A 22531-nucleotide genomic window follows, 5' to 3' on the forward strand; every position below is an offset into this window, starting at 1 on the left:
TTCTGCTACACTGAAACAATCCTGTGTGATTTTTTTCTTCCTAAATAATTTTAATGATATGGAATGTTCTTAATGACCTGACTGGATATTTTCCCAACAACTCTAAGGCCGAATGCTGTTCAAGTTGTCATATTTCTGTCTTGTACTGTGTCCCTTTCTATGCAGCAGCCTTCCTGCTCCCGTGGTTCCCTTGGAAATACTATCAAGAAGGTGACTGGCTTAGTGGACTTCACCTGGTGGTATCATTATGTGCTTTTGATAGCATGCTCACCTGTGTCCAACAAGCCCAATGTAAATTGTTTGCAGAGATTTTCACTAGACATGAAAGTCGGCTTCAGCTTATTAAAATTAACCAAGTGGCATCACTTGTGGGCTCTACCAGTATCCTTTTCTGTGGCCTGATCTCTAATAACATGGAAATTTTGCCCCATTTCCAGGCTGTTTCCATCGTCATTGCTTTCCTTGCTGCTGCCAGCCTTTACGCTGGGATGTATCACGTGAGGCGTTTCAAACCTAAAAGAAGCCCCGAAGAGAACCTCCTCTTGGAATCTGAACAGGATCTTGCCTGGACTCCTGTCATTTTATCCATGAGACAGATCTTGCCCCAGAAATACTTTTACCTTTTTCTGATCATGAATTTCTTTCAAGTCTTTAATTTAACCTCTTCAGCAACTTCATGATGATCTTTGCAGATATTCTTATTCCCAGAGATGTACTATCTTCTTCTATAAGGAGCATTATGTATGGGGCAGGCTTTATTTGCCCACAGGTATGTAATAGTTCTTTATGTTATTTATGATTATTATAATTATGTTCTCTACGATTTATAATTTGTGATAATTTTTCCTGCAGGGATTAGAGATTTAACTCTTAGCTGGGTGATGATATTAGAAACCTGATTTCATCAGTAGTTTGAAAAAGTGACACAGAGTTTTTTGTTTGTTTGTTTGTTTGAGACGGAGTCTTGCTCTGTCACCCAAGATGGAGTGCAGTGGTGTGATCTCTGCTCACTGCAACCCTCGCCCTCCCGGGTTCAAGCAGTTCTCCTGCTTCAGCCTCCTGAGTAGCTGGGATTACAGGTGCCCGCCACCAAGCCCGGCTAATTTTTGTATTTTTAGTGGAGACAAGGTTTCACCATGTTGGCCAGGCTGGTCTCGAACTCCTGACCTCTAGTGATCCACCCACCTCAGCCTCCCAGAGTGCTGGGATTATAGGCATGAGCCACTGCACCCGGCAGACACACAATTATTAAAACACCCAAAGATTCAGAGCTCTAGATATCATACAAGATTCAGTAGAAACATAATGGAAAAAAGAGACAAGGTCGAGCCCAGTGGCCAATGCCTATAATCCCAGCACTTTGGGAGGCTGAGGAGGGTGGATCACTAGAGGTCAGGAGTTCGAGACCAGCCTGGCCAACATGTGAACCCTTGTCTCTACTAAAAATACAAAAATTAGCCGGGCTTGGTGGTGGGCACCTGTAATCCCAGCTACTCAGGAGGCTGAGGCAGGAGAATCGCTTGAACCCAGGAGGCGGAGGTTGCAGTGAGCCGAGATTGCACCACCGTACCCCAGTACTCTAGCCTGGGTGACAGAGCAAGACTCCGTCTCAAAAAAAAAAAGAGACAAAAGGAAAAAAGGAAAGAGACCCCAATGAGAACCGAACAATGTGATATTTTAAACATTTTTTGCTGTGGAATTTTGTTCCTCTCAGCTTTCTCCTTTAAGCCTCAGCAGAACTATGGAAGAAAACAGCTTCCTGTGAGCATGTCATTTTGCTTTATTTGGGTGTTTAAGATTTCTGTGACCATCACATGGAAGAAGAGTTAGTTGATCACGTTTCAAAACACTTGGCTAAAAGCCTGAGTCCTGGAATTTCAGAGCACTATTAAAATTCCATGGTCATGACCATTATTGTAGAGGTCATGTCCTCTTCAAAAAATATACTGGTCTGCTGCTTATTATACCATTTGGAGAGCTGATATGTTGTTCCCCTTAACCTAAATATGTCCTCTAAAAATATGACTTTACCGCGCCTGTGATACAGGTTTTTCCTATTTTCACAAATGATAAGCAAAACATCTCAGCAATACTCTTCAGGGAACAGGTTATTCTAGATAGACTAGTTTTTACTGTTTACCAGCTTTCAAAAATCGTTAAGCCATTTGGGATAGAAATAGTTCTAAAATGTTTTAAGTGTTGCCACAATTTATTTATTTATTTATTTATTTATTTAGAGATGGAGTCTCACTCTGTCGCCCAGGCTGGAGTGCAGTGGCACGATCTCCGCTCACTGCAAGCTCCGCCCCCCAGGTTCATGCCATTCTCCTGCCTCAGCCTCCCGAGTAGCTGGGACTACAGGCGCCCGCCACCATGCCTGGCTAATTTTTTTGTATTTTTAGTAGAGACGGGGTTTCACCATGTTTGCCAGGATGGTCTCGATCTCCTGACCTCGTGATCTGCCTGGCTCGGCCTCCCAAAAACTGCTGGGATTACAGGCGTGAGCCACCGTGCCCAGCCTATCTTTTTATTTTTTTAGAGACAGTGTCATGCTCTGTCACCCAGGCTGGAGTGCAGTGGCACAATCATGGCTCACTGCAGCCTCGATCTCCTGGGCTCAAGCTTGCCTCCTGCTTCAGCTTCCTGAGTAGCTAGAACCACAGACATGCACCACCATGCCCAGCTAAGTTTTTTTATTTTTTGTAGAGACAGTGTTTTTCAAGACCAGCCATGTTGCCCAGGTTGGTCTTGAACTCCTGGGGTCAAGCAGTCCTCCCACCTTGGCTTCCCAAAGTGTTGGGATTGCAGGCATGAGCCACAGTGTCCGGCCCACCACAATTTCTTAAGCAAAGTATATAGAATAGAATTTGCCTGTCTGCTATTATCCCAAGGTCTTTATAATTACCGTATGTGCCATAATAATGGTAACCCACAGTTTTGAGTGTTTGCCATGTGCCATGGACCATTGCCAAGTGCATTGTGTACATTACTCGACGTGATCCTCATAACAATCTTGGAGGAAGATATTCTTATTCTTACAGACGAGAAAAGGGAGGTGGTAACTTTAGAGCTGTGTACTTTAAGATTCTGTCTCTAAAATGTACTGTGCTTACATCATTTATTTAGCAGAGTATATCAAATGGAATTTCATGTCTGGCTTATCAATATAGTCGAGGTACTGTGTGTGCATGATAAAATGATGTTCTCCTTTCAAAGCAACTTGAAGTTTGTCAGGCTGTTTCCTCCTCTGTTTAACCACCCAGAATGGGAAGCTGTTTGAGTTCCTGTCTCTGCTTATTATTTGCTATCATATTCTAGGCTATATATACTTTCTTACTTTAAATCATGTATAATACCTGCCTATGGTTTTTCCTCTTCACCAGGTTAAAAAAAAAATTGTTAAAGTCTTATGTAAACCTGGGCGTGGTGGCTCACGCCTGTAATCCTGGCTCTTTGGGAGGACGAGGCAGGCAGATTGCTTAAGCCCAGGAGCTCAAGACTAGCCTGGGCAACATGGCAAAACCCTGTCTCTACGAAATATACAAAAATTAGCCAGACGTGGTGGTGTGCTCCTGTAGTCCCAGCTATTCAGGAGGCTGAGGTAGGAGGATCACCTAAGCCTGGGGAGGACAAGGCTGCATTGAGCCGAAATCACAGTTCTACACTCCAACACAGGCAACAGAGTGAGACCCTGTTTGTCTCAAAACCAACAAACAAAAACTCGTGTATAAAGAAAGAGTAGGCTGGGCGCAGTGGCTCACGCCTGTAATCCCAGCACTTTGGGAGGCTGAGGCGGGCGGATCACGAGGTCAGAAGATTGAGACCATCCTGGCTAACATGGTGAAACCCCGTCTCTACTAAAAATACAAAAAATTAGCCAAGCATAGTGGTGGGCGCCTGTAATCCCAGCTACTCGGGAGGCTGAGGCAGGAGAATGGCATGAACCTGGGAGGCGGAGCTTGCAGTGAGCGGAGATCGTGCCACTGCACTCCAGCCTGGGCGACAGAGCGAGATCTCTGTCTCAAAAAAAAAAAAAAAAAAAAAAAAAGTAGATTTTTTTTTTCTTAACTCAGCTCAAGGACATCCAGGAAAGGTAGATTTTTAAAAACAGTTTTGTTGAAATGATTCACATACCATACAATGCCTCATTTAAAACATACAATTCAACATATGTAATATATTCATGGAGTTGAGCAACCAGGACTACAATCACTTTTAGAACATTTTTATCATTCTGAAAAGAACTAGTCAATTTTTGAGGGGTTGAAATTCTTGAAAGTACAATCCCATTGCACTTTCCCCTCATCCCTTGGTTACCTTCAGTCTACCTTTTGTCTCTAGGGATTTGCTTGTTCTAGACTTTCATATAAATTGAATCATATAATATGTGGTCTTTTGTGACCAGCTTCCTTCACTTAGCATTTTTTTACACTAGATGTAATTTGATGTACACTTAGCATGTTTTTAAGATTGTAATATGAGTACTTCATTCTTTTAATGACTTAATAAGTCATCGTATGGATATAACACATTTTGTTTATTCACTCATCAGTTGATGATCATTTGGGTTGTTTCTGCTTTTTGACTATTAACAACTAATGCTGCCATGAACATTAATGTACAGGTGTCTTGCACAGATATATATTTTCATTTCTTTTGGGCATATATCCAGGAGTGGAATAGTTGTGTCACATAGTAACTCCATGTTTCACATTTTGTGATACCGACAGATCATTTTCCACAATGGGTGCACTATTTTACATTCCTACCAATAATGTACAATGGTTCCAGTTTTTCCAAATCCTAACCAATACTTGTTATTATCTGTGTTTTTGATTATAGCCATCCTGGTGTGTGTGAATGACCTCTCATTGTGGTTTTGATTTGCATTTGCCTGATAGTTAATGATGTTGTGCATCTTTTTATATGCTGTTGGTCATTTGTATACGTTCTTTAGAGAAATGTCTATTCAGGCCAGGCGCGGTGGCTCATGCCTGTAATCTCAGGACTTTGGGAGACTGAGGCGGGTGGATCACTGGAGGTCAGGAGTTCAAGACCAGCCTGGCCAACATGGTGAAACCCCATCTCTACTAAAAAATACAAAAATTAGCCGGGCATGGTGGTGGGCTCCTGTAATCCCAGCTACTCGGGAGGCTGAGGCGGGGAGAATTGCTTGAACCCTGGAGGTGGAAGTTGCAGTGAGCCAAGATCATGCCACTGCACTCCAGCCTGGGCGACAGAGCAAGACTGTCTCAAAAAATAAATAAATAAATAAAATAAAAGAGAGAAATGTCTATTCAGCCCATTTGCCCAGTTTTTAATAATTAGGTTGTCTTTTTATTTAGTTTACTAATACTCTTGAGTTGTAATAGTTCTTCATATTAATATACGTTTGATGCAATCTGTTATCAGATATTGTTTGCAAAATTTTTCTCCTGTTCTGTGGGTTGTCTTCTCACTTTCTTTCTTGATGAGATTGAGAAGTATGAGTGTTCCTACTTTGTTCTTCTTTTTCTTTTTTATTTAATTTAATTTTTTTTTGAAAAAAGAGTTTCAGTCTGTTGCCCAGGATGGAGTTCAGTGTAGCCTTGACCTACACTGCTCACTGTAGCCTCGACATCCTCAGCTAAACCAATCCTCCCACCTCAGCCTCCTGAGTAGCTGGGACTACAGGCACACGCCAGCACTCCCAGCTAATTTTTAAAAATTATTTTTTGTACAACAGGTGCTGGAGAGGATGTGGAGAAATAGGAACACTTTTACACTGTTGGTGGGACTGTAAACTAGTTCAACCATTGTGGAAGTCAATGTGGCAATTCCTCAGGGACCTAGAACTACAAATACCATTTGACCCAGCCATCCCATTACTGGGTATATACCCAAAGGATTATAAATCATGCTGCTATAAAGACACATGCACACGTATGTTTATAGCGGCACTATTCACAATAGCAAAGACTTGGAACCAACCTAAATGTCCAACAATGATAGACTGGATTAAGAAAATGTGGCACATATACACCGTGGAATACTATGCAGCCATAAAAAATGATGAGTTCATGTCCTTTGTAGGGACATGGATGAAACTGGAAACCATCATTCTCAGTAAACTATCGCAAGGACAAAAAACCAAACACCATATGTTCTCACTCATAAGTGGGAATTGAACAATGAGAGCACATGGACACAGGAAGGGGAACATCACACACTGGGGACTGTTGTGGGGTGGGGGGAGGGGGGAGGGATAGCATTAGGAGATATACCTAATGCTAAATGATGAGTTAATGGGTGTAGCACACCAATATGGCACACGTATACATATGTAACAAACCTGCACGTTGTGCACATGTACCCTAAAACTTAAAGTATAATAATAATAAAATTTAAAAAAAATTATTTTTTGTAGAGACGAGGCATCACTATGTTGCCCAGGTTGACCTCAAACTCCTGGTCTCAAGTGATCCTCCTGTCTTGGCCTCCCAAAGTGGTAGGATTCTAGTTGTGAACCACTGCACCCAGCCTCGTTCTTCTTTTTCAAGATTGACTTGGCTATTCTGAGTCTCTTGCAAATCTATATACATTTTAGAATCAGTTTGTCAATTTCTACAAATAAGTCAGCTGGAATACTGATAGGGATTGCACTGAATTTGTAGATCAGCTTGAGTAGTATTGCCATATTAATGATGTTAAATCTTCTGATCCATGAACATGGGATGTTTTTCTATCTATTTAGATTTTTAGAAATTTCTTTCAATATTTTATAATTTTCCCCTTCTTTTGTTAAATTTATTCCCAAGTATTTATTTGTTTATTTATTATTGATTTATTGAGATGGAGTCTCACTCTGTCTCCCAGGGTGGAGTGCAGTGGCGTGATCTCGGCTCACTGCAACCTCCGCCTCCCAGGTTCAAGCGATTCTCCTACCTCAGCCTCCCAAGTAGCTGGGACTACAGGCATGCACCACCAAGCCCAGCTAATTTTTGTATTTTTAGTAGATATGGGCTTTCACCATGTTGGCCAGGCTGGTCTCGAACTCTTGACCTCAAGTGATCCACCTGCCTTGGCCTCCCAAAGTGCTGATATTACAGGTGTGAGCCACCATGCCTGGCCCTTTTTTTTTTTTTTTTTAATCTTTTAGAGACAAGGTCTCACTTTGTCCCCCAGGCTAGAGTGCAGTGGCATGATCACAGCTCACTGCAGCCTCAAACTCCTGGGCTCAAGGAATCCTCCTGCCTCAGGTTACTGAGTAGCTAGGATTACAGGCATACACCACCATGCCTGGCTGACTTAATTTCTTGGTAGAGATGGAGTCTCGGTATATTGCTCAGGCTGGTTTTGAACTCCTGGTCTCAAGCAATCTTCCTGCCTCAGCCTCCCAAAGTGCTGGGATTACAGGTATGAGCCACTGTGCCTGGTCATTAACAGGTTTTAATATAAGCTCCTGTTTTTGTTTTTCATGCTTTATTTGATATTTGGAAACATTTAAGAGTTGAAAGAAAGGCAGGATTTTTCTTGTAGCTTTATTGTAGTATGATTGACCTACAAAAAAAACTGCATATATTTAAACTGTATAGTTTGATACATTCCAGCATATGTATACACCATGAAACCATCACCACAATTGAGATGGTTAACGTATCTATCATTCCCCAAAGTGTCTTTCTGCTTCTTTGTTAATCCCTTCCTTCTGCCCTTCCCTAACCTCCCTAATTCTCAGGCAACTGTCGAGCTACTTTCTATCACTATAGATTTGTTTGAATTTTATAGGTTTTTATATAAATGGAATCATACAGTAATGTACTATTTTTTGGTCTGGATTCTTTCAGTCATGTTGTGAGTATCCATATTTAATTCCTTTCTATTGCCAAGTAGTATTCTATTATGTGGCTATACCATAATTTGCTTATTTTTTTCTGTTTTTTTTTTTTTTAATAATTCCTCCCCCCCACATTTTTTATCATTTCAACTTTTATTTTAGATTCAGGGAGTATATGTGCAGGTTTGTTATGGGGGCGCATTGTGTGATGTTAAGGTTTGGGGTATGATTGATCCCGTCACTCAGGTAGTGTACCCAATAGTTAGTTTTTTAACCCTTGCCCCCTGCCTTTCTAGTAGTCCCCAGTGTCTGTTGTTGCCATCTTTTTGCCATGAGTACCCAATGCATATCTCCCACTTATAAGAGAGAACATATGGTATTTGTTTGTCTGTTCCTGTGTTCATTTGCTTTGGATAATGGCCTCCAGCTGCATCCATATTGCTGCAAAGGACATGATTTCATTCTTTTTATGGCTATGGGATAGTCCATGGTGTACATGTGCCATATTTTGTTTACCCAGTCCACCGTTGGTGGGCACCTAGGCTGATTCCATGTCTTCACTATTGTAAATAGTGCTACAATGAACAGGAGAGTGTATGTGTCTTTTTGGTAGAGCAATTTGTTTCCTTTTGGATATAAACCCAGTAATGGGATTGCTGGGTCAAGTGGTAGTTCTGTGTTAGGTAGTTTGAGAAATCTCCAAACTGCTTTCCACAGTGGTTGAACTAATTTACATTGCCATCAACAGTGTATAAGTGTTCCCTTTTCTCTGCAGTCTATCTCTGTTGTTTGTTTTTTTTTTTTTACTTTTAGCAATAGCCATTCTGATTGGTGTGAGATGGTATCTCATTGTGGTTTTGATTTGCAGTTCTCTGATGATTAGTGATGTTGAGCATTTTTTCATGTTTGGCTGCTTATGTGTCTTCTTTTGAGATGTATCTGTTCATGTCTTTTGCCCACTTTTTAATGCAGTTGTTTGTTTATTACTTGTTCAATTGTTTAGGTTCCTTATAGATTCTGGATATTAGACCTTTGTCAGGTGCATAGTTTGCAAGTATTTTCTCCCATTCTATAGGTTGTCTGCCTACTCTGTTGATAATTTCTTTTGCTGTGCATAAGCTCTTTGGTTTAATTAGGTCCCACTTGTCAATTTTTGTTTTTGTTGCAATTGCTTCTAAGGATTTAGCAATAAATTATTTCCCAAGGTTGATGTCCAGAATGGTGTTTCCTAGGTTTTCTTTTAGGATTCTTATAGTTTGAAGTCTTACATTCAAATCTTTAATCCATCTTGAGTTAATTTTTGTGTGTGGTGAAAGGTGCAGTTTCAGTCTTCTGCATATGGCTAGTCAGCTATCCCAGCACCATATTTTGAATAAGGAATCCTTTCCCCACTGCTTATTTTTGTTGATTTTATTGAAGATCAGATGGCTGCAAGAGTACAGCTTTATTTCTCAGTTCTCTGTTCTGTTCCATTGGTCTATATGGCTGTTTTTGTACCAGTACCATGCTGTTTTGGTTACTGTAGCCTTATAGTATGATTTGAAGTCAGGTAATGTTCCTGGCTTTGTTCTCTTTGCTTAGGAGTGCTTTGCTGTTTGGGATCTTTTTGGTTCCATATGAAATTGCAAATAGTTTATTCTAACTCTGAAAAATGATGTTGGTAGTTTGATAGGAATAGCATTGAATCTGTAGATTGCTGTGGGCAGTATGGACATTGTAACAATATTGATTCTTCCAATCCATGAGCATGGAATGTTTTTCCATTTGTGTCATATATGATTTTTTTCAGCAGTGTCTTATAGTTCTCCTTATAGAGATCTTTCATCTCCATGGTGAGATGAATTCCTAGGTATGTTAATTTTTTCTGTGGCTACTGTAAATAGGATCGCATTCTTGATTTGGTTCTCAGCTTGAACATTATTCATGTATAGAAATGCCACAGATTTTTGTACATTGATTTTGTATCCTGAAACTTTACTGAAGTCATTTATCAGTTCCAGGAGTCCTTTGGTAGAGTCTTTAGGGTTTTCCATGTATAGAATCATATTGTCACCAAAGAGAGAGATAGTTTGACTTCTTCTCTTCCTATTTGGATGCAATTTATTTCTTTCTTTTGCTTGATTGCTCTGGCCAGGACTTCCTTCTTTCATCTCTTGATGGACCTTTGGGTTGGATTGGTTTTTAGCTGTTACAAATAAAGCTATGAACATTTTTTGTCTTTGTATGGATATATGCTTTCCTTGCTCTTGAGTAAATACCTAGGAGTAGAATGGCTGGGTTGTATGGAAGGTATATGTTTACCTTTCTTTTTATTTTTTTTTCCTTTTTTTTTTTTTGAGACGAAGTCTCATTCTGTCACCCAGGCTGGAGTGCAATGGTGCAATCTCGGCTCACCGCAAGCTCCGCCTCCCAGGTTCACGCCATTCTCCTGCCTCGGCCTCTTGAGTAGCTGGGACTACAGGCGCCCGCCACCACGCCCGGCTAATTTTTTTTGTATTTTTAGTAGAGACGGGGTTTCACCGTGTTAGCCAGGATGGTCTCAATCTCCTGACTTCGTGATCCGCCCGCCTCAGCCTCCCAAAGTGCTGGGATTACAGGCATGAGCCACCGCACCTGGCCGGTATGTAGTATCTTATTGTGGTTTTGATTTACATTTTCCTAATGACTACTAATGATGTTGAGCATCTTTTCATATGCTTACTTGCCATCCATATATCTTTTTGGTTATTTATTCAAATAATGTGTCTTTTTAAATTGAGTAATTAGTCTTCATAGTATTGAGTTGTAGGAGTTCTTTGTATATTCTAGGCACATGTCTTTTGTCAGAGATATATGATCAGTAAATACTTTCTCTTAGTCTCTCTTGGTTACTAGTTGTTAAGAGAAGTATGGCCAAAAGATTTTAACAGTCATTTTTCTTAAGCCCTCACAAAAACACAGGTCTTTCTATTGATCTCAATAAAAAATTATTATAAAATGGAAATCCAGGTCGGGCCCCATGGCTAACACCTGTAATTCCAGCACTTTGGGAGGCTGAGGCAGGAGGATTGCTTGAGGCCAGGAGTTTGGGACCAGCCTGGGCAACACAGCGAAATCCTGTCTCTACAAAAAATAAAAGAAAATCCAAAGTTGCTTTAAATTTATTCTTAATTTCTAGAGAATTAACACGTGTAAATTATTGTGGTAAAAAATGACAGTTTAGCCGGGTGTAGTGGCTCACACCTGTAATCCCAGCACTTTGAGAGGCTGAGGTAGGTGGATCATGAGGTCAGGAGTTCAAGACCAGCCTGGCCAAGATGGTGAAACACTATCTCTACTAAAAATACAAAAAATTAGCTGGGCGTGGTGGTGGGTGCCAGTAATCTCAGCTACTTGGGAGGCTGAGGCAGAGAATTACTTGAACCTGGGAGGCGGAGGTTGCAGTTAGCCAAGATGGTGCCACTGCACTCCAGCCTGGGTGACAGACTCTGCCTCAGAAAAAAAAAAAAAAAAAATGACAGCTCATTGGAATCTGTTGTTCTTGTTATTCATTTGGCTAAGTCTCTTTAACACTTTATTGGATAAAATAATGAAGGGTGAGCACTATGTTTTCATTTTCTCTTTCTCTCTCCATCCTTCCTCCCTCCCTTTCTCCCGCCTTCCTCTTCCTCTCTTTCTTTCTTTCTTTCTTTCTTTCTTTCTTTCTTTCTTTTCTTTCTTTCTTTCTTTCTTTCTTTCTTTCTTTCTTTCTCTCTCTCTCTCTCTCTTTTTCTTGAGACAGTCTCTCTCTCTTTTTCTAGAGACAGTCTTGCTCTGTCACCCAGGCTGGAGTGCAGTGGCATGGTCTCAGCTCACTGCAATCTCTGCCTCCTAGATTCAAGCAATTCTCCTGCCTCAACCTCCCAAGTAGCTGGGATTACAGGCATGTGCCACCACGCCCGGCTAATTTTTGTATTTTTAGTAGAAATGGGATTTCATCATGTTGGCCAGGCTTGTCTCCCAACTACTGACCTCAAGTGATCCGCCTGCCTCGGCCTTCCAAAGTGCTGGGATCACAGGCATGAGCCACCGCACCCAGCCCTCAGGCTGGTTTTCTTTTTGAGGAGTTGAATAAATAAAAGAGAAAAGGATGAATAAATGCTCTGTCTCCCTAATAACTGTTGGTATAGGTCTGTCACTCTTCCACATTACACTCCCCAGAGAGGCAGAGGAGTAACTGGGTTAAGAGCATGGATCTGCAGTCGGCCCAGGAGGAGCCTGGCTCTCCACTTACTAGCTGTGCAATCCTGGGTAAGTTACTCAACCTCTCTGTGCCTCAGTTTCCTCATCTGTAAAATGAGGATCAAAATAGTACCTACTGGTCTGGGCACAATGGCTCCCAGTACTTTGGGAGGCCAAGGTGGGAGGGTTGCTTGAGCCCAGGAGTTTAAGACCACCCTGGGCAACATAGTGAGACCCTGTCTGCATAAAAAATTTAAAAAATTAGCCAGACATAGTGGCACACACCTGGAGTCTCAGCTACTTGGGAGGCTGAGGTGGAAGAATCACTTGAGCCCAGGAGGTCAAAGCTGCAGGGAGCCGTGATTGTGCCACTGAACTCCAACCTGGGTGACAGAGAAAGACCCTGTCTCAAAAAACAAACAACAGCCGGGCGTGGTGGCTCACGCCTGTAATCCCAGCATTTTGGGAGGCCGAGGCGGGTGGATCACGAGGTCAGGAAGTCGAGACCATCCTGGCTAATACGATGAAACCCCGTCTCTACTAAAAATACAAAAAAATTAGCCGGGTGTGGTGGCAGGCGCCTGTAGTCCCAGCTACTCGGGAGGCTGAGGCAGGAGAATGGCATGAACCCGGGAGGCGGAGCTTGCAATGAGCCAAGATTGCGCCACTGCACTCCAGCCTGGGCGACAGAGCGAGAGTCCGTCTCAACAACAACAACAACAACAACAACAACAACAACAACAACAACAACAAAATAGTGCCTACCTAAGGAAATTATTATGAGGGTTAAATGAATTACAGCATCCAAAGTACTTAAAACGGTTCCTAGCACAAAATAAACCCTCTAGAAATGTTAGCTCTTACTACGTACGGCCAACTCAACGCAGCAGGTATCTATTAGACTTTCACTGTGAGCACGGCACTGCCTTTATCCCTCTGTTTTGATGTAGGCTCCTTTGGCATAGGTTTGCCAACACTTATGTTGGAACACACTGTTGAATGGGGAGCCAAAATCTTTCGTCTGTAGAAGGCTTTTAGTTAAAAAAAAAAAAAAAGGCAATCTTTCTCTTTTCTTTCATGATTTTTGTAATACTACTCATCATTGGCTTATATCTTTTTATATATTGGACACAAGAAAAATAGCTACCAATTATTAAGTGCCTTATATGTTGAGTATGGTGCTAGGTAAGAGAAGAGAAATGGAAAAGAGCGAGAGTGAGAGAGAGAGAGAGAGAAAATTTGTCTTGGTGGGGGAAATGCCTCTTAGGTAAAGTAACTTGTCTGTGAAGAAATAGCTGGTAAAAGTGGCAAAGCTGGAATTTAAATCTAGGGACATGTGATTTCAAAATCTTTCACTTTTTAGCCAGGCATGGTGGTGCATGCCTGTGGTCAGCTACTTGGGATGATCGCTTGAGCCCAGGAATTTGAGACCAGGCTGGGCAGCATAGTAAGACCTTGTCTCTAAAAAAAATCTTACACATTCCACTCTACCACATATTTCTTACATTATTAACTTCTTGTATTTTGTATGTTTATGTACTAGAGATGGAGAAACAGCAGCTGCATTTCAATATGTGGAAATGTGTTACTTTATAATATTATAATAATATTTAAGAATATAATTGGACTTGTTGGGGTGTTTTCCGTACTTCCTCCTACAGAACTCTAAGAAATGCCTTGGACCACATCAATCACTGATCCATTGTTTTTTAGTATCTGGAAAATGAACTCTTGCTCCTTGAAAGAAGAAAAGTAAGTCAAAAAATCAGTCAGGGGAAAAAAACCCTTATGTTTGTTAAAGAACATCTGTATTCTACTTACATCATTCAAAATTCTCTTCTAATTATAATGCACATACTTTTGGTTAGTGAAAACTTTTCAGGGATAAACAATGTGTGCTTTTTTATTGAAAACAAAGTATCTTCTGATCTTTGTTAATGTACGTATGTATATTTAGCATAAACTTTTTAGTCTAGAACAATGAACTTTTTCATTGATAGCAAGAAATGCAAAAAATCTAAGTCTGAGCTCTTAAAATGAATCTGTTATAATGATAAAAATATATAAAGTTAGGCAGGACACAGTAACCAGGAATGCTAACTCTTGTTTACCTCTGATGCTTGATTTTAGGGTAAAAAGTACATTTCAGGCAAGATGTGGTGGCTTACGCCTGTAATCCTAACATTTTGGGAGGCCGAGGCAGACAGACCACTTAAGCCCAGGAGTTTGAGACCAGCCTGGCCAACACGGTGAAACGCTGTCTCTACTAAAAATACAAAAGTTAGCCAGGCACAGTGGTGCTTGCCTGTAATCCCAGCTATTCAGGATGCTGAAGCATGAGAATGGCTTGAACCTGGGAGGCAAAGGTTGCAGTAAGCCAAGATCACGCCACTGCACTTCAGCCTGGATGACAGATTTGAGACTGTCTCAAAAAAAAGAAAAGTTACTATTCATAATCAATTTTTGATATATATGGATAATAATGGCATTTCTAAGCAAGATAGTTTTAGTTGTGTGTTTCAATTGATACTATAATTCAGAAGCAAATTTATTTATTTATTACATGTTTTTTGAGACAGGGTCTTGCTCTGTCACTCAGGTTGGGGTGCAGTGAGTGTGATCATAGATCATTATAGCCTCAACTTCCTGGGCTGAAGCAATCCTCCCACCTGAGCCTCCCTAGTAGCTGGGACTACAGCTGTACATCACCACACCTAGCTAATTTTTGTATTATTTGTAGAGATAGAATTTCACCATGTTGCCCAGGCTGGCCATGAACTCCTGGGCTCAAGTGATCCTCCTACCTTGGCCTTCCAAAGTGTTGGGATTATAGGCACGAGCCACCACACCTGGCCAGCAATTTATTTTGCAATAAGGTTTATTTTGTCATCAGCAAGAGTAAGTAAGCTTAATAATGCATGGAGTTCCATCTTAACACAATGCCATTCTGTTTCCATTTCAGTGCCTTGTACTTATCAGTCAGTCCTGGCTGAAAAAGTTTGATTACTATAAGATCATCTTAATTTCTTTCTATGTAGAAGGAACAGCCTCTATTGTAATGTTACTCCTGGGAAAGCAATACTACTACTGTTTGGCTCTTTATTTCACTATCATCATGTAAGTAAATGCTGGTTCCAGTCTCAAAATTACACTAAATTTTACCATTTGCCCTTATAAGCAGTGAAACATTTTTGATCCGGACTGAGTTTAATATTCATTTCTAGGCAAGGTCATTGTACCTTTCTGACAAATTGTCTGAATGTTAACGGCTTGTTTTTTGAAGGAATTTCATACATTAAATTTTGTAGTAAACTTACTTTTTTCAACCGATTAAAAAATTTACTTGGAAGGCTAAGGTTGGAGGATTGCTTAAGGGCAAGAGTTTGAGACTAGCCTGGGCAACAGAGTAAGACCCCGTCTCTAAAAAACATTTTAAAATTTTTTGGTGGCACATGCCTGTAGTCCCAGCTACTCTAGCGGCTGAGGCAGGAGGATCATACTTGAGCCCACGAATTCAAGTCATAGTGAACTATGACTGCACCACTGCACTCCATCCACCCTAGGTGACAGTGAGACCCTGTCTCAAAAATACAGCATTTAGTAAATACTGCTGCCACGTATAAAAGAGGCTGAGCTTCTATTTCTCCTTCAACTCTTCCTCCTATTTCTGCAACCTCTCCTCCTCCCCCAAGCACCCACTTTGCCTCCATCACAGGCATCTCAAATTCCACAGGTCCAAATCAAGGCTCTTGCTGCCAGGTCTGCTCTTTTGCCATTATTTGCCATCTGGGGAAATGGCTCTGCCATCTATCTGTTTGCCCAAGTCAGAGACTGAGAAGTTGTCTTTGCCTTTTCTCTCTTCTTTGACCCCTAGGTCCAACACACTGTTAATTGTTAGCACTTTTATCTCCCTAATGTGCCCTGAATATGTCTCTTTTCAGTTCCACTGACATTCCTATAGCTCATTTCTCACATGGAATAGGATACAGTCTTCCCTTATGACCCCCTAGTTTATAGTCTCCAGTCTCTCCAACTCCCTCTGTCATATTGCTTCTAGAATAACATGCTCTTCCTTTGCTTAATAATCTTTTTTTATGTAGAAAATGTAAAAGCATTTAATTGTCATATTATAACACATGAGAAAGTAGTTTTAGATGAGTCTCAAAGATAGGCATTACTGGAAATTATTTTTACAATGTATACCGAAGCTTTAGAGTTATATTTTCACTCAATATATTTACATAGTCAAATATAAAAAAAATCAGAACTGTAGAAAAAGATAGGCATAAAAATTTTTACTACAATAACAATCATAGTAAAATTTTGAAAGACATACTTAGATATCTTCACCATAAAGTATAACACATTAAGGTGACTATATTTTCAAGGAATATTTGATAATATTGGATACTGCTCATAATTATCATGTTAATATGAAGAAGTAGGAAACAGAGATTATTCACATGTGAAGGCATGGCTGTTTTACAAAAAATATCTGTTTATTTATGGATAGCAAAATTCTTTTTTTTTTTTTTTTATTATACTTTAGGTTTTAGGGTACATGTGCACAATATGCAGGTTTGTTACATATGTATCCATGTGCCATGTTGATTTCCTGCACCCATTAGCTCGTCATTTAGCATTAGGTATATCTCCTAATGCTGTCCCCGCCCCCCCCACCCCCCACCCCACAACAGTACCCGGAATGTGATGTTCCCCTTCCTGTGTCCATGAGTTCTCATTGTTCAATTCCCACCTATGAGTGAGAACATGCGGTGTTTGGTTTTTTGTCCTTGCGATAGTTTACTGAGAATGATGTTTTCCAGTTTCATCCATGTCCCTACAAAGGACACGAACTCATCATTTTTTATGGCTGCATAGTATTCCATGGTGTATATGTGCCACATTTTCTTAATCCAGTCTATTGTTGGACATTTGGGTTGGTTCCAAGTCTTTGCTATTGTGAATAGTGCCGCAATAAACATACGTGTGCATGTGTCTTTATAGCAGCATGATTTATACTCCTTTGGGTATATACCCAGTAATGGGATGGCTGGGTCAAATGGTATTTCTAGTTCTAGATCCCTGAGGAATCGCCACACTGACTTCCACAATGGTTGAACTAGTTTACAGTCCCACCAACAGTGTAAAAGTGTTCCTATTTCTCCACATCCTCTCCAGCACCTGTTGTTTCCTGATTTTTTAATGATGGCCATTCTAACTGGTGTGAGATGGTATCTCACTGTGGTTTTGATTTGCATTTCTCTGATGGCCAGTGATGATGAGCATTTCTTCATGTGTTTTCTGGCTGCATAAATGTCTTCTTTTGAGAAGTGTCTGTTCATGTCCTTTGCCCACTTTTTGATGGGGTTGTTTGTTTTTTTCTTGTAAATTTGTTTGAGTTCATTGTAGATTCTGGATATTAGCCCTTTGTCAGATGAGTAGGTTGCAAAAATTTTCTCCCATTCTGTAGGTTGCCTGTTCACTCTGATGGTAGTTTCTTTTGCTGTGCAGAAGCTCTTTAGTTTAATGAGATCCCATTTGTCAATTTTGGCTTTTGTTGCCATTGCTTTTGGTGTTTTAGACATGAAGTCCTTGCCCACGCCTATGGCCTGAATGGTATTGCCTAGGTTTTCTTGTAGGATTTTAATGGTTTTAGGTCTAACATTTAAGTCTTTAATCCATCTTGAATTAATTTTTGTATAAGGTGTAAGGAAGGGATCCAGTTGCAGCTTTCTACATATGGCTAGCCAGTTTTCCCAGCACCATTTATTAAATAGGGAATCCTTTCCCCATTTCTTGTTTTTGTCAGGTTTGTCAAAGATCAGATAGTTGTAGCTATGCGGCATCATTTCTGAGGGCTCTGTTCTGTTCCATTGATCTATATCTCTGTTGTGGTACCAGTACCATGCTGTTTTGGTTACTGTAGCCTTGTAGTATAGTTTGAAGTCAGGTAGCGTGATGCCTCCAGCTTTGTTCTTTTGGCTTAGGATTGACTTGGCAATGCGGGCTCTTTTTTGGTTCCATATGAACTTTAAAGTAGTTTTTTCCAATTCTGTGAAGAAAGTCATTGGTAGCTTGATGGGGATGGCATTGAATCTATAAATTACTTTGGGCAGTATGGCCATTTTCACGATATTGATTCTTCCAACCCATGAGCATGGAATGTTCTTCCATTTGTTTGTATCCTCTTTGATTTCATTGAGCAGTGGTTTGTAGTTCTCCTTGAAGAGGTCCTTCACATCCCTTGTAAGTTGGATTCCTAGGTATTTTATTCTCTTTGAAGCAATTGTGAATGGGAGTTCACTCATGATTTGGCTCTCTGTTTGTCTGTGATTGGAGTACAAGAATGCTTGTGATTTTTGTACATTGATTTTGTATCCTGAGACTTTGCTGAAGTTGCTAATCAGCTTAAGGAGATTTTGGGCTGAGACAATGGGATTTTCTAGATATACAATCATGTCATCTGCAAACAGGGACAGTTTGACTTCCTCTTTTCCTAATTGAATACCCTTTATTTCCTTCTCCTGCCTGATTGCTCTGGCCAGAACTTCCAGCACTATGTTGAATAGGAGTGGTGAGAGAGGGCATCCCTGTCTTGTGCCAGTTTTCAGAGGGAATGCTTCCAGTTTTTGCCCATTCAGTATGATATTGGCTGTGGGTTTGTCGTATATAGCTCTTATTATTTTGAGATACGTCCCATCAATACCTAATTTATTGAGAGTTTTTAGCATGAAGGGTTGTTGAATTTTGTCAAAAGCCTTTTCTGCATCTATTGAGATAATCATGTGGTTTTTGTCTTTGGTTCTGTTTATATGCTGGATTACATTTATTGATTTGCGTATGTTGAACCAGCCTTGCATCCCAGGGATGAAGCCCACTTGATCATGGTGTATAAGCTTTTTGATGTGCTGCTGGATTCGGTTTGCCAGTATTTTATTGAGGATTTTTGCATCAATGTTCATCAAGGATATTGGTCTAAAATTCTCTTTTTTGGTTGTGTCTCTGCCTGGCTTTGGTATCAGGATGATGCTGGCTTCATAAAATGTGTTAGGGAGGATTCCCTCTTTTTCTATTGATTGGAATAGTTTCAGAAGGAATGGTACCAGTTCCTCCTTGTACCTCTGGTAGAATTCAGCTGTGAATCCATCAGGTCCTGGACTCTTTTTGGTTGGTAAGCTATTGATTATTGCCACAATTTCAGAACCTGTTATTGGTCTATTCAGAGATTCGACTTCTTCCTGATTTAGTCTTGGGAGGGTGTATTTGTCGAGGAATTTATCCATTTCTTCTAGATTTTCTAGTTTATTTGCATAGAGGTGTTTGTAGTATTCTCTGATGGTAGATTGTATTTCTGTGGGATCGGTGGTGATATCCCCTTTTTCATTTTTTATTGCATCTATTTGATTCTTCTCTCTTTTCTTCTTTATTAGTCTTGCTAGCGGTCTATCAATTTTGTTGATCTTCTCAAAAAACCAGCTCCTGGATTCATTAATTTTTTGAAGGGTTTTTTGTGTCTCTATTTCCTTCAGTTCTGCTCTGATTTTAGTTATTTCTAGCCTTCTGCTAGCTTTTGAATGTGTTTGCTCTTGCTTTTCTAGTTCTTTCAATTGTGATGTTAGGGTGTCAATTTTGGATCTTTCCTGCTTTCTCTTGTGGGCATTTAGTGCTATAAATTTCCCTCTACACACTGCTTTGAATGTGTCCCAGAGATTCTGGTAGGTTGTGTCTTTGTTCTCGTTGGTTTCAAAGAACATCTTTATTTCTGCCTTCATTTCATTATGTACCCAATAGTCATTCAGGAGCAGGTTGTTCAGTTTCCATGTAGTTGAGCGGTTTTGAGTGAGTTTCTTAATCCTGAGTTCTAGTTTGATTGCACTGTGGTGTAAGAGACAGTTTGTTATAATTTCTGTTCTTTTACATTTGCTGAGGAGAGCTTTACTTCCAACTATGTGGTCAATTTTGGAATAGGTGTGGTGTGGTGCTGAAAAAAATGTATATTCTGTTGATTTGGGGTGGAGAGTTCTATAGATGTCTATTAGGTCCACTTTGTTTAGAGCTGAGTTCAATTCCTGGATATCCTTGTTAACTTTCTGTCTAGATGATCTGTCTAATGTTGACAGTGGGGTGTTGAAATCTCCCATTATTATTGTGTGGGAGTTTAAGTCCCTTTGTAGGTCACTCAGGACTTGCTTTATGAATCTGGGTGCTCCTGTGTTGGGTGCATATATATTTAGGATAGTTAGCTCTTCTTGTTGAATTGATCCCTTTACCATTATGTAATGGCCTTCTTTGTCTCTTTTGATCTTTGTTGGTTTAAAGTCTATTTTGTCAGAGACTAGGATTGCAACCCCTGCCTTTTTTTGTTTTCCATTTGCTTGATAGATCTTCCTCCATCCCTTTATTTTGAGTCTATGTGTGTCTCTGCACGTGAGATGGGTTTCCTGAATACAGCACACTGATGGGTCCTGACTCCTTATCCAGTTTGCCAGTCTGTGTCTTTTAATTGGAGCATTTAGCCCATTTACATTTAACGTTAATATTGTTATGTGTGAATCTGATCCTGTCATTATGATGTTAGTTGGTTATTTTGCTCATTAGTTGATGTAGTTTCTTCCTAGCCTCGATGGTCTTTACAATTTGGCATGTTTTTGCAGTGGCTGGTACTGGTTGTTCCTTTCCATGTTTAGTGCTTCCTTCAGGAGCTCTTTTAGGGCAGGCCTGGTGGTGACAAAATCACTCAGCGTTTGCTTGTCTGTAAAGTATTTTATTTCTCCTTCACTTATGAAGCTTAGTTCGGCTGGATAGGAAATTCTGGGTTGAAAATTCTTTTCTTTAAGAATGTTGAATATCGGCCCCCACTCTCTTCTGGCTTGTAGAGTTTCTGCTGAGAGATCAGCTGTTAGCCTGATGGGCTTCCCTTTGTGGGTAACCCGACCTTTCTCTCTGGCTGCCCTTAACATTTTTTCCTTCATTTCAACTTTGGTGAATCTGACAATTATGTGTCTTGGAGTTGCTCTTCTCGAGGAGTATCTTTGTGGCGTTCTCTGTATTTCCTGAATCTGAATGTTGGCCTGCCTTGCTAGATTGGGGAAGTTCTCCTGGATAATATCTTGCAGAGTGTTTTCCAACTTGGTTCCATTCTCCCCGTCATTTTCAGGTACACCAATCAGACGTAGGTTTGGTCGTTTCACGTAGTCCCAAATTTCTTGGAGGCTTTGTTCGTTTCTTTTTATTCTTTTTTCTCTAGACTTCCCTTCTCGCTTCATTTCATTCATTTCATCTTCCATCTGCGATACCCTTTCTTCCAGTTGATCGCATCTGCTACTGAGGCTTCTGCAATCTTCACGTAGTTCTCGAAACTTGGCTTTCAGCTCCTCCATCTCCTTTAAGCCCTTCTCTCCATTGGTTATTCTAGTTATCCATTCTTCTAATTTTTTTTCAAAGTTTTTAACTTCTTTGCTATTGTTTTGAATTTCCTCCCATAGCTCAGAGTAGTTTGATAGTCTGAAGCCTTCTTCTCTCAACTCATCAAAGTCATCCTCCATCCAGCTTTGTTCCATTGCTGGTGAGGAACTGCGTTCCTTTGGAGGAGGAGAGGTGCTCTGCTTTTTAGAGTTTCCAGTTTTTCTGCTCTGTTTTTTCCCCATCTTTGTGGTTTTATCTACTTTTGGGCTTTGATGATGGTGATGTACAGATGGGTTTTTGGTGTGGATGTCCTTTCTGTTTGTTAGTTTTCCCTCTACCAGACAGGACCCTCAGCTGCAGGTCTGTTGGAGTTTACTAGAGGTCCACTCCAGACCCTGTTTGGCTGGGTGTCAGCAGCGGTGGCTGCAGAACAGCGGATTTTCATGAGACCACCAATTCAGCTGTCTGATAGTTCCTCTGGAAGTTTTGTTTCAGAGGAGTACCTGGCCCAGTGAGGTGTCAGTCTTTCCCTTCTGGGGGGGTGCCTCCCAGTTAGGCTGCTCAGGGGTGAGGGACCCACTTTAGGAGGCAGTCTGTCCGTTCTCAGATCTCCAGCTGCGTGCTGGGAGAACCACTACTCTCTTCAAAGCTGTCAGTCAGACAGGGACGTTTAAGTCTCTGGAGATTCCTGCTGACTTTTTGTTTGTCTGTGCCCTGCCCCCAGAGGTGGAGCCTACAGAGGCAGACAGGCCTCCTTGAGCTGTGGTGGGCTCCACCCAGTTCGAGCTTCCTGGCTGCTTTGTTTACCTAAGCAAGCCTGGGTAATGGTGGGCGCCCCTCCCCCAGCCTCGCTGCCGCCTTGCAGCTTGATCTCAGACTGCTGTGCTAGCAATCAGCGAGACTCCGTGGGCATAGGACCCTCCGAGCCAGGTGCGGGATACAATCTCCTAGTGTGCCGTTTTCCAGGCCCGTTGGGAAAGCGCAGTATGAGGGTGGGACTGACCCGATTTTCCAGGTGCCGTCTGTTACCCCTTTCTTTGACTAGGAAAGGGAACTCCCTGACCCCTTGCGCTTCCCGAGTGAGGCAGTGCCTCGCCCTGCTTCGGC

The 22531-nt window shown here is 41.0% G+C and overlaps 1 protein-coding gene across 2 annotated transcripts in view; it reads left to right on the plus strand.

Moving 5' to 3' along the window:
- The first annotated feature begins 472 nt into the window (after positions 1–472).
- Positions 473–22531, plus strand: part of LOC116471128 (transmembrane protein 180-like) — a 29367-nt gene continuing 7308 nt past the window's right edge. The window contains exons 1-2 of one of the 2 annotated variants that reach the window (XM_032157103.1): positions 473–769; positions 14979–15133. In XM_032157103.1, coding sequence (XP_032012994.1) covers positions 677–769; positions 14979–15133 — 248 coding nt within the window. In that variant the 5' untranslated portion in view covers positions 473–676. Of the gene's footprint in view, positions 770–13718; positions 13769–14978; positions 15134–22531 lie in introns of those variants that run through there. The other variant, XR_009214158.1, reaches the window with a different exon arrangement.

Source organism: Hylobates moloch, unplaced genomic scaffold (assembly GCF_009828535.3).
Source record: "Hylobates moloch isolate HMO894 unplaced genomic scaffold, HMol_V3 SCAFFOLD_6, whole genome shotgun sequence".
Classification (NCBI taxonomy): Eukaryota; Metazoa; Chordata; class Mammalia; order Primates; family Hylobatidae; genus Hylobates; species Hylobates moloch.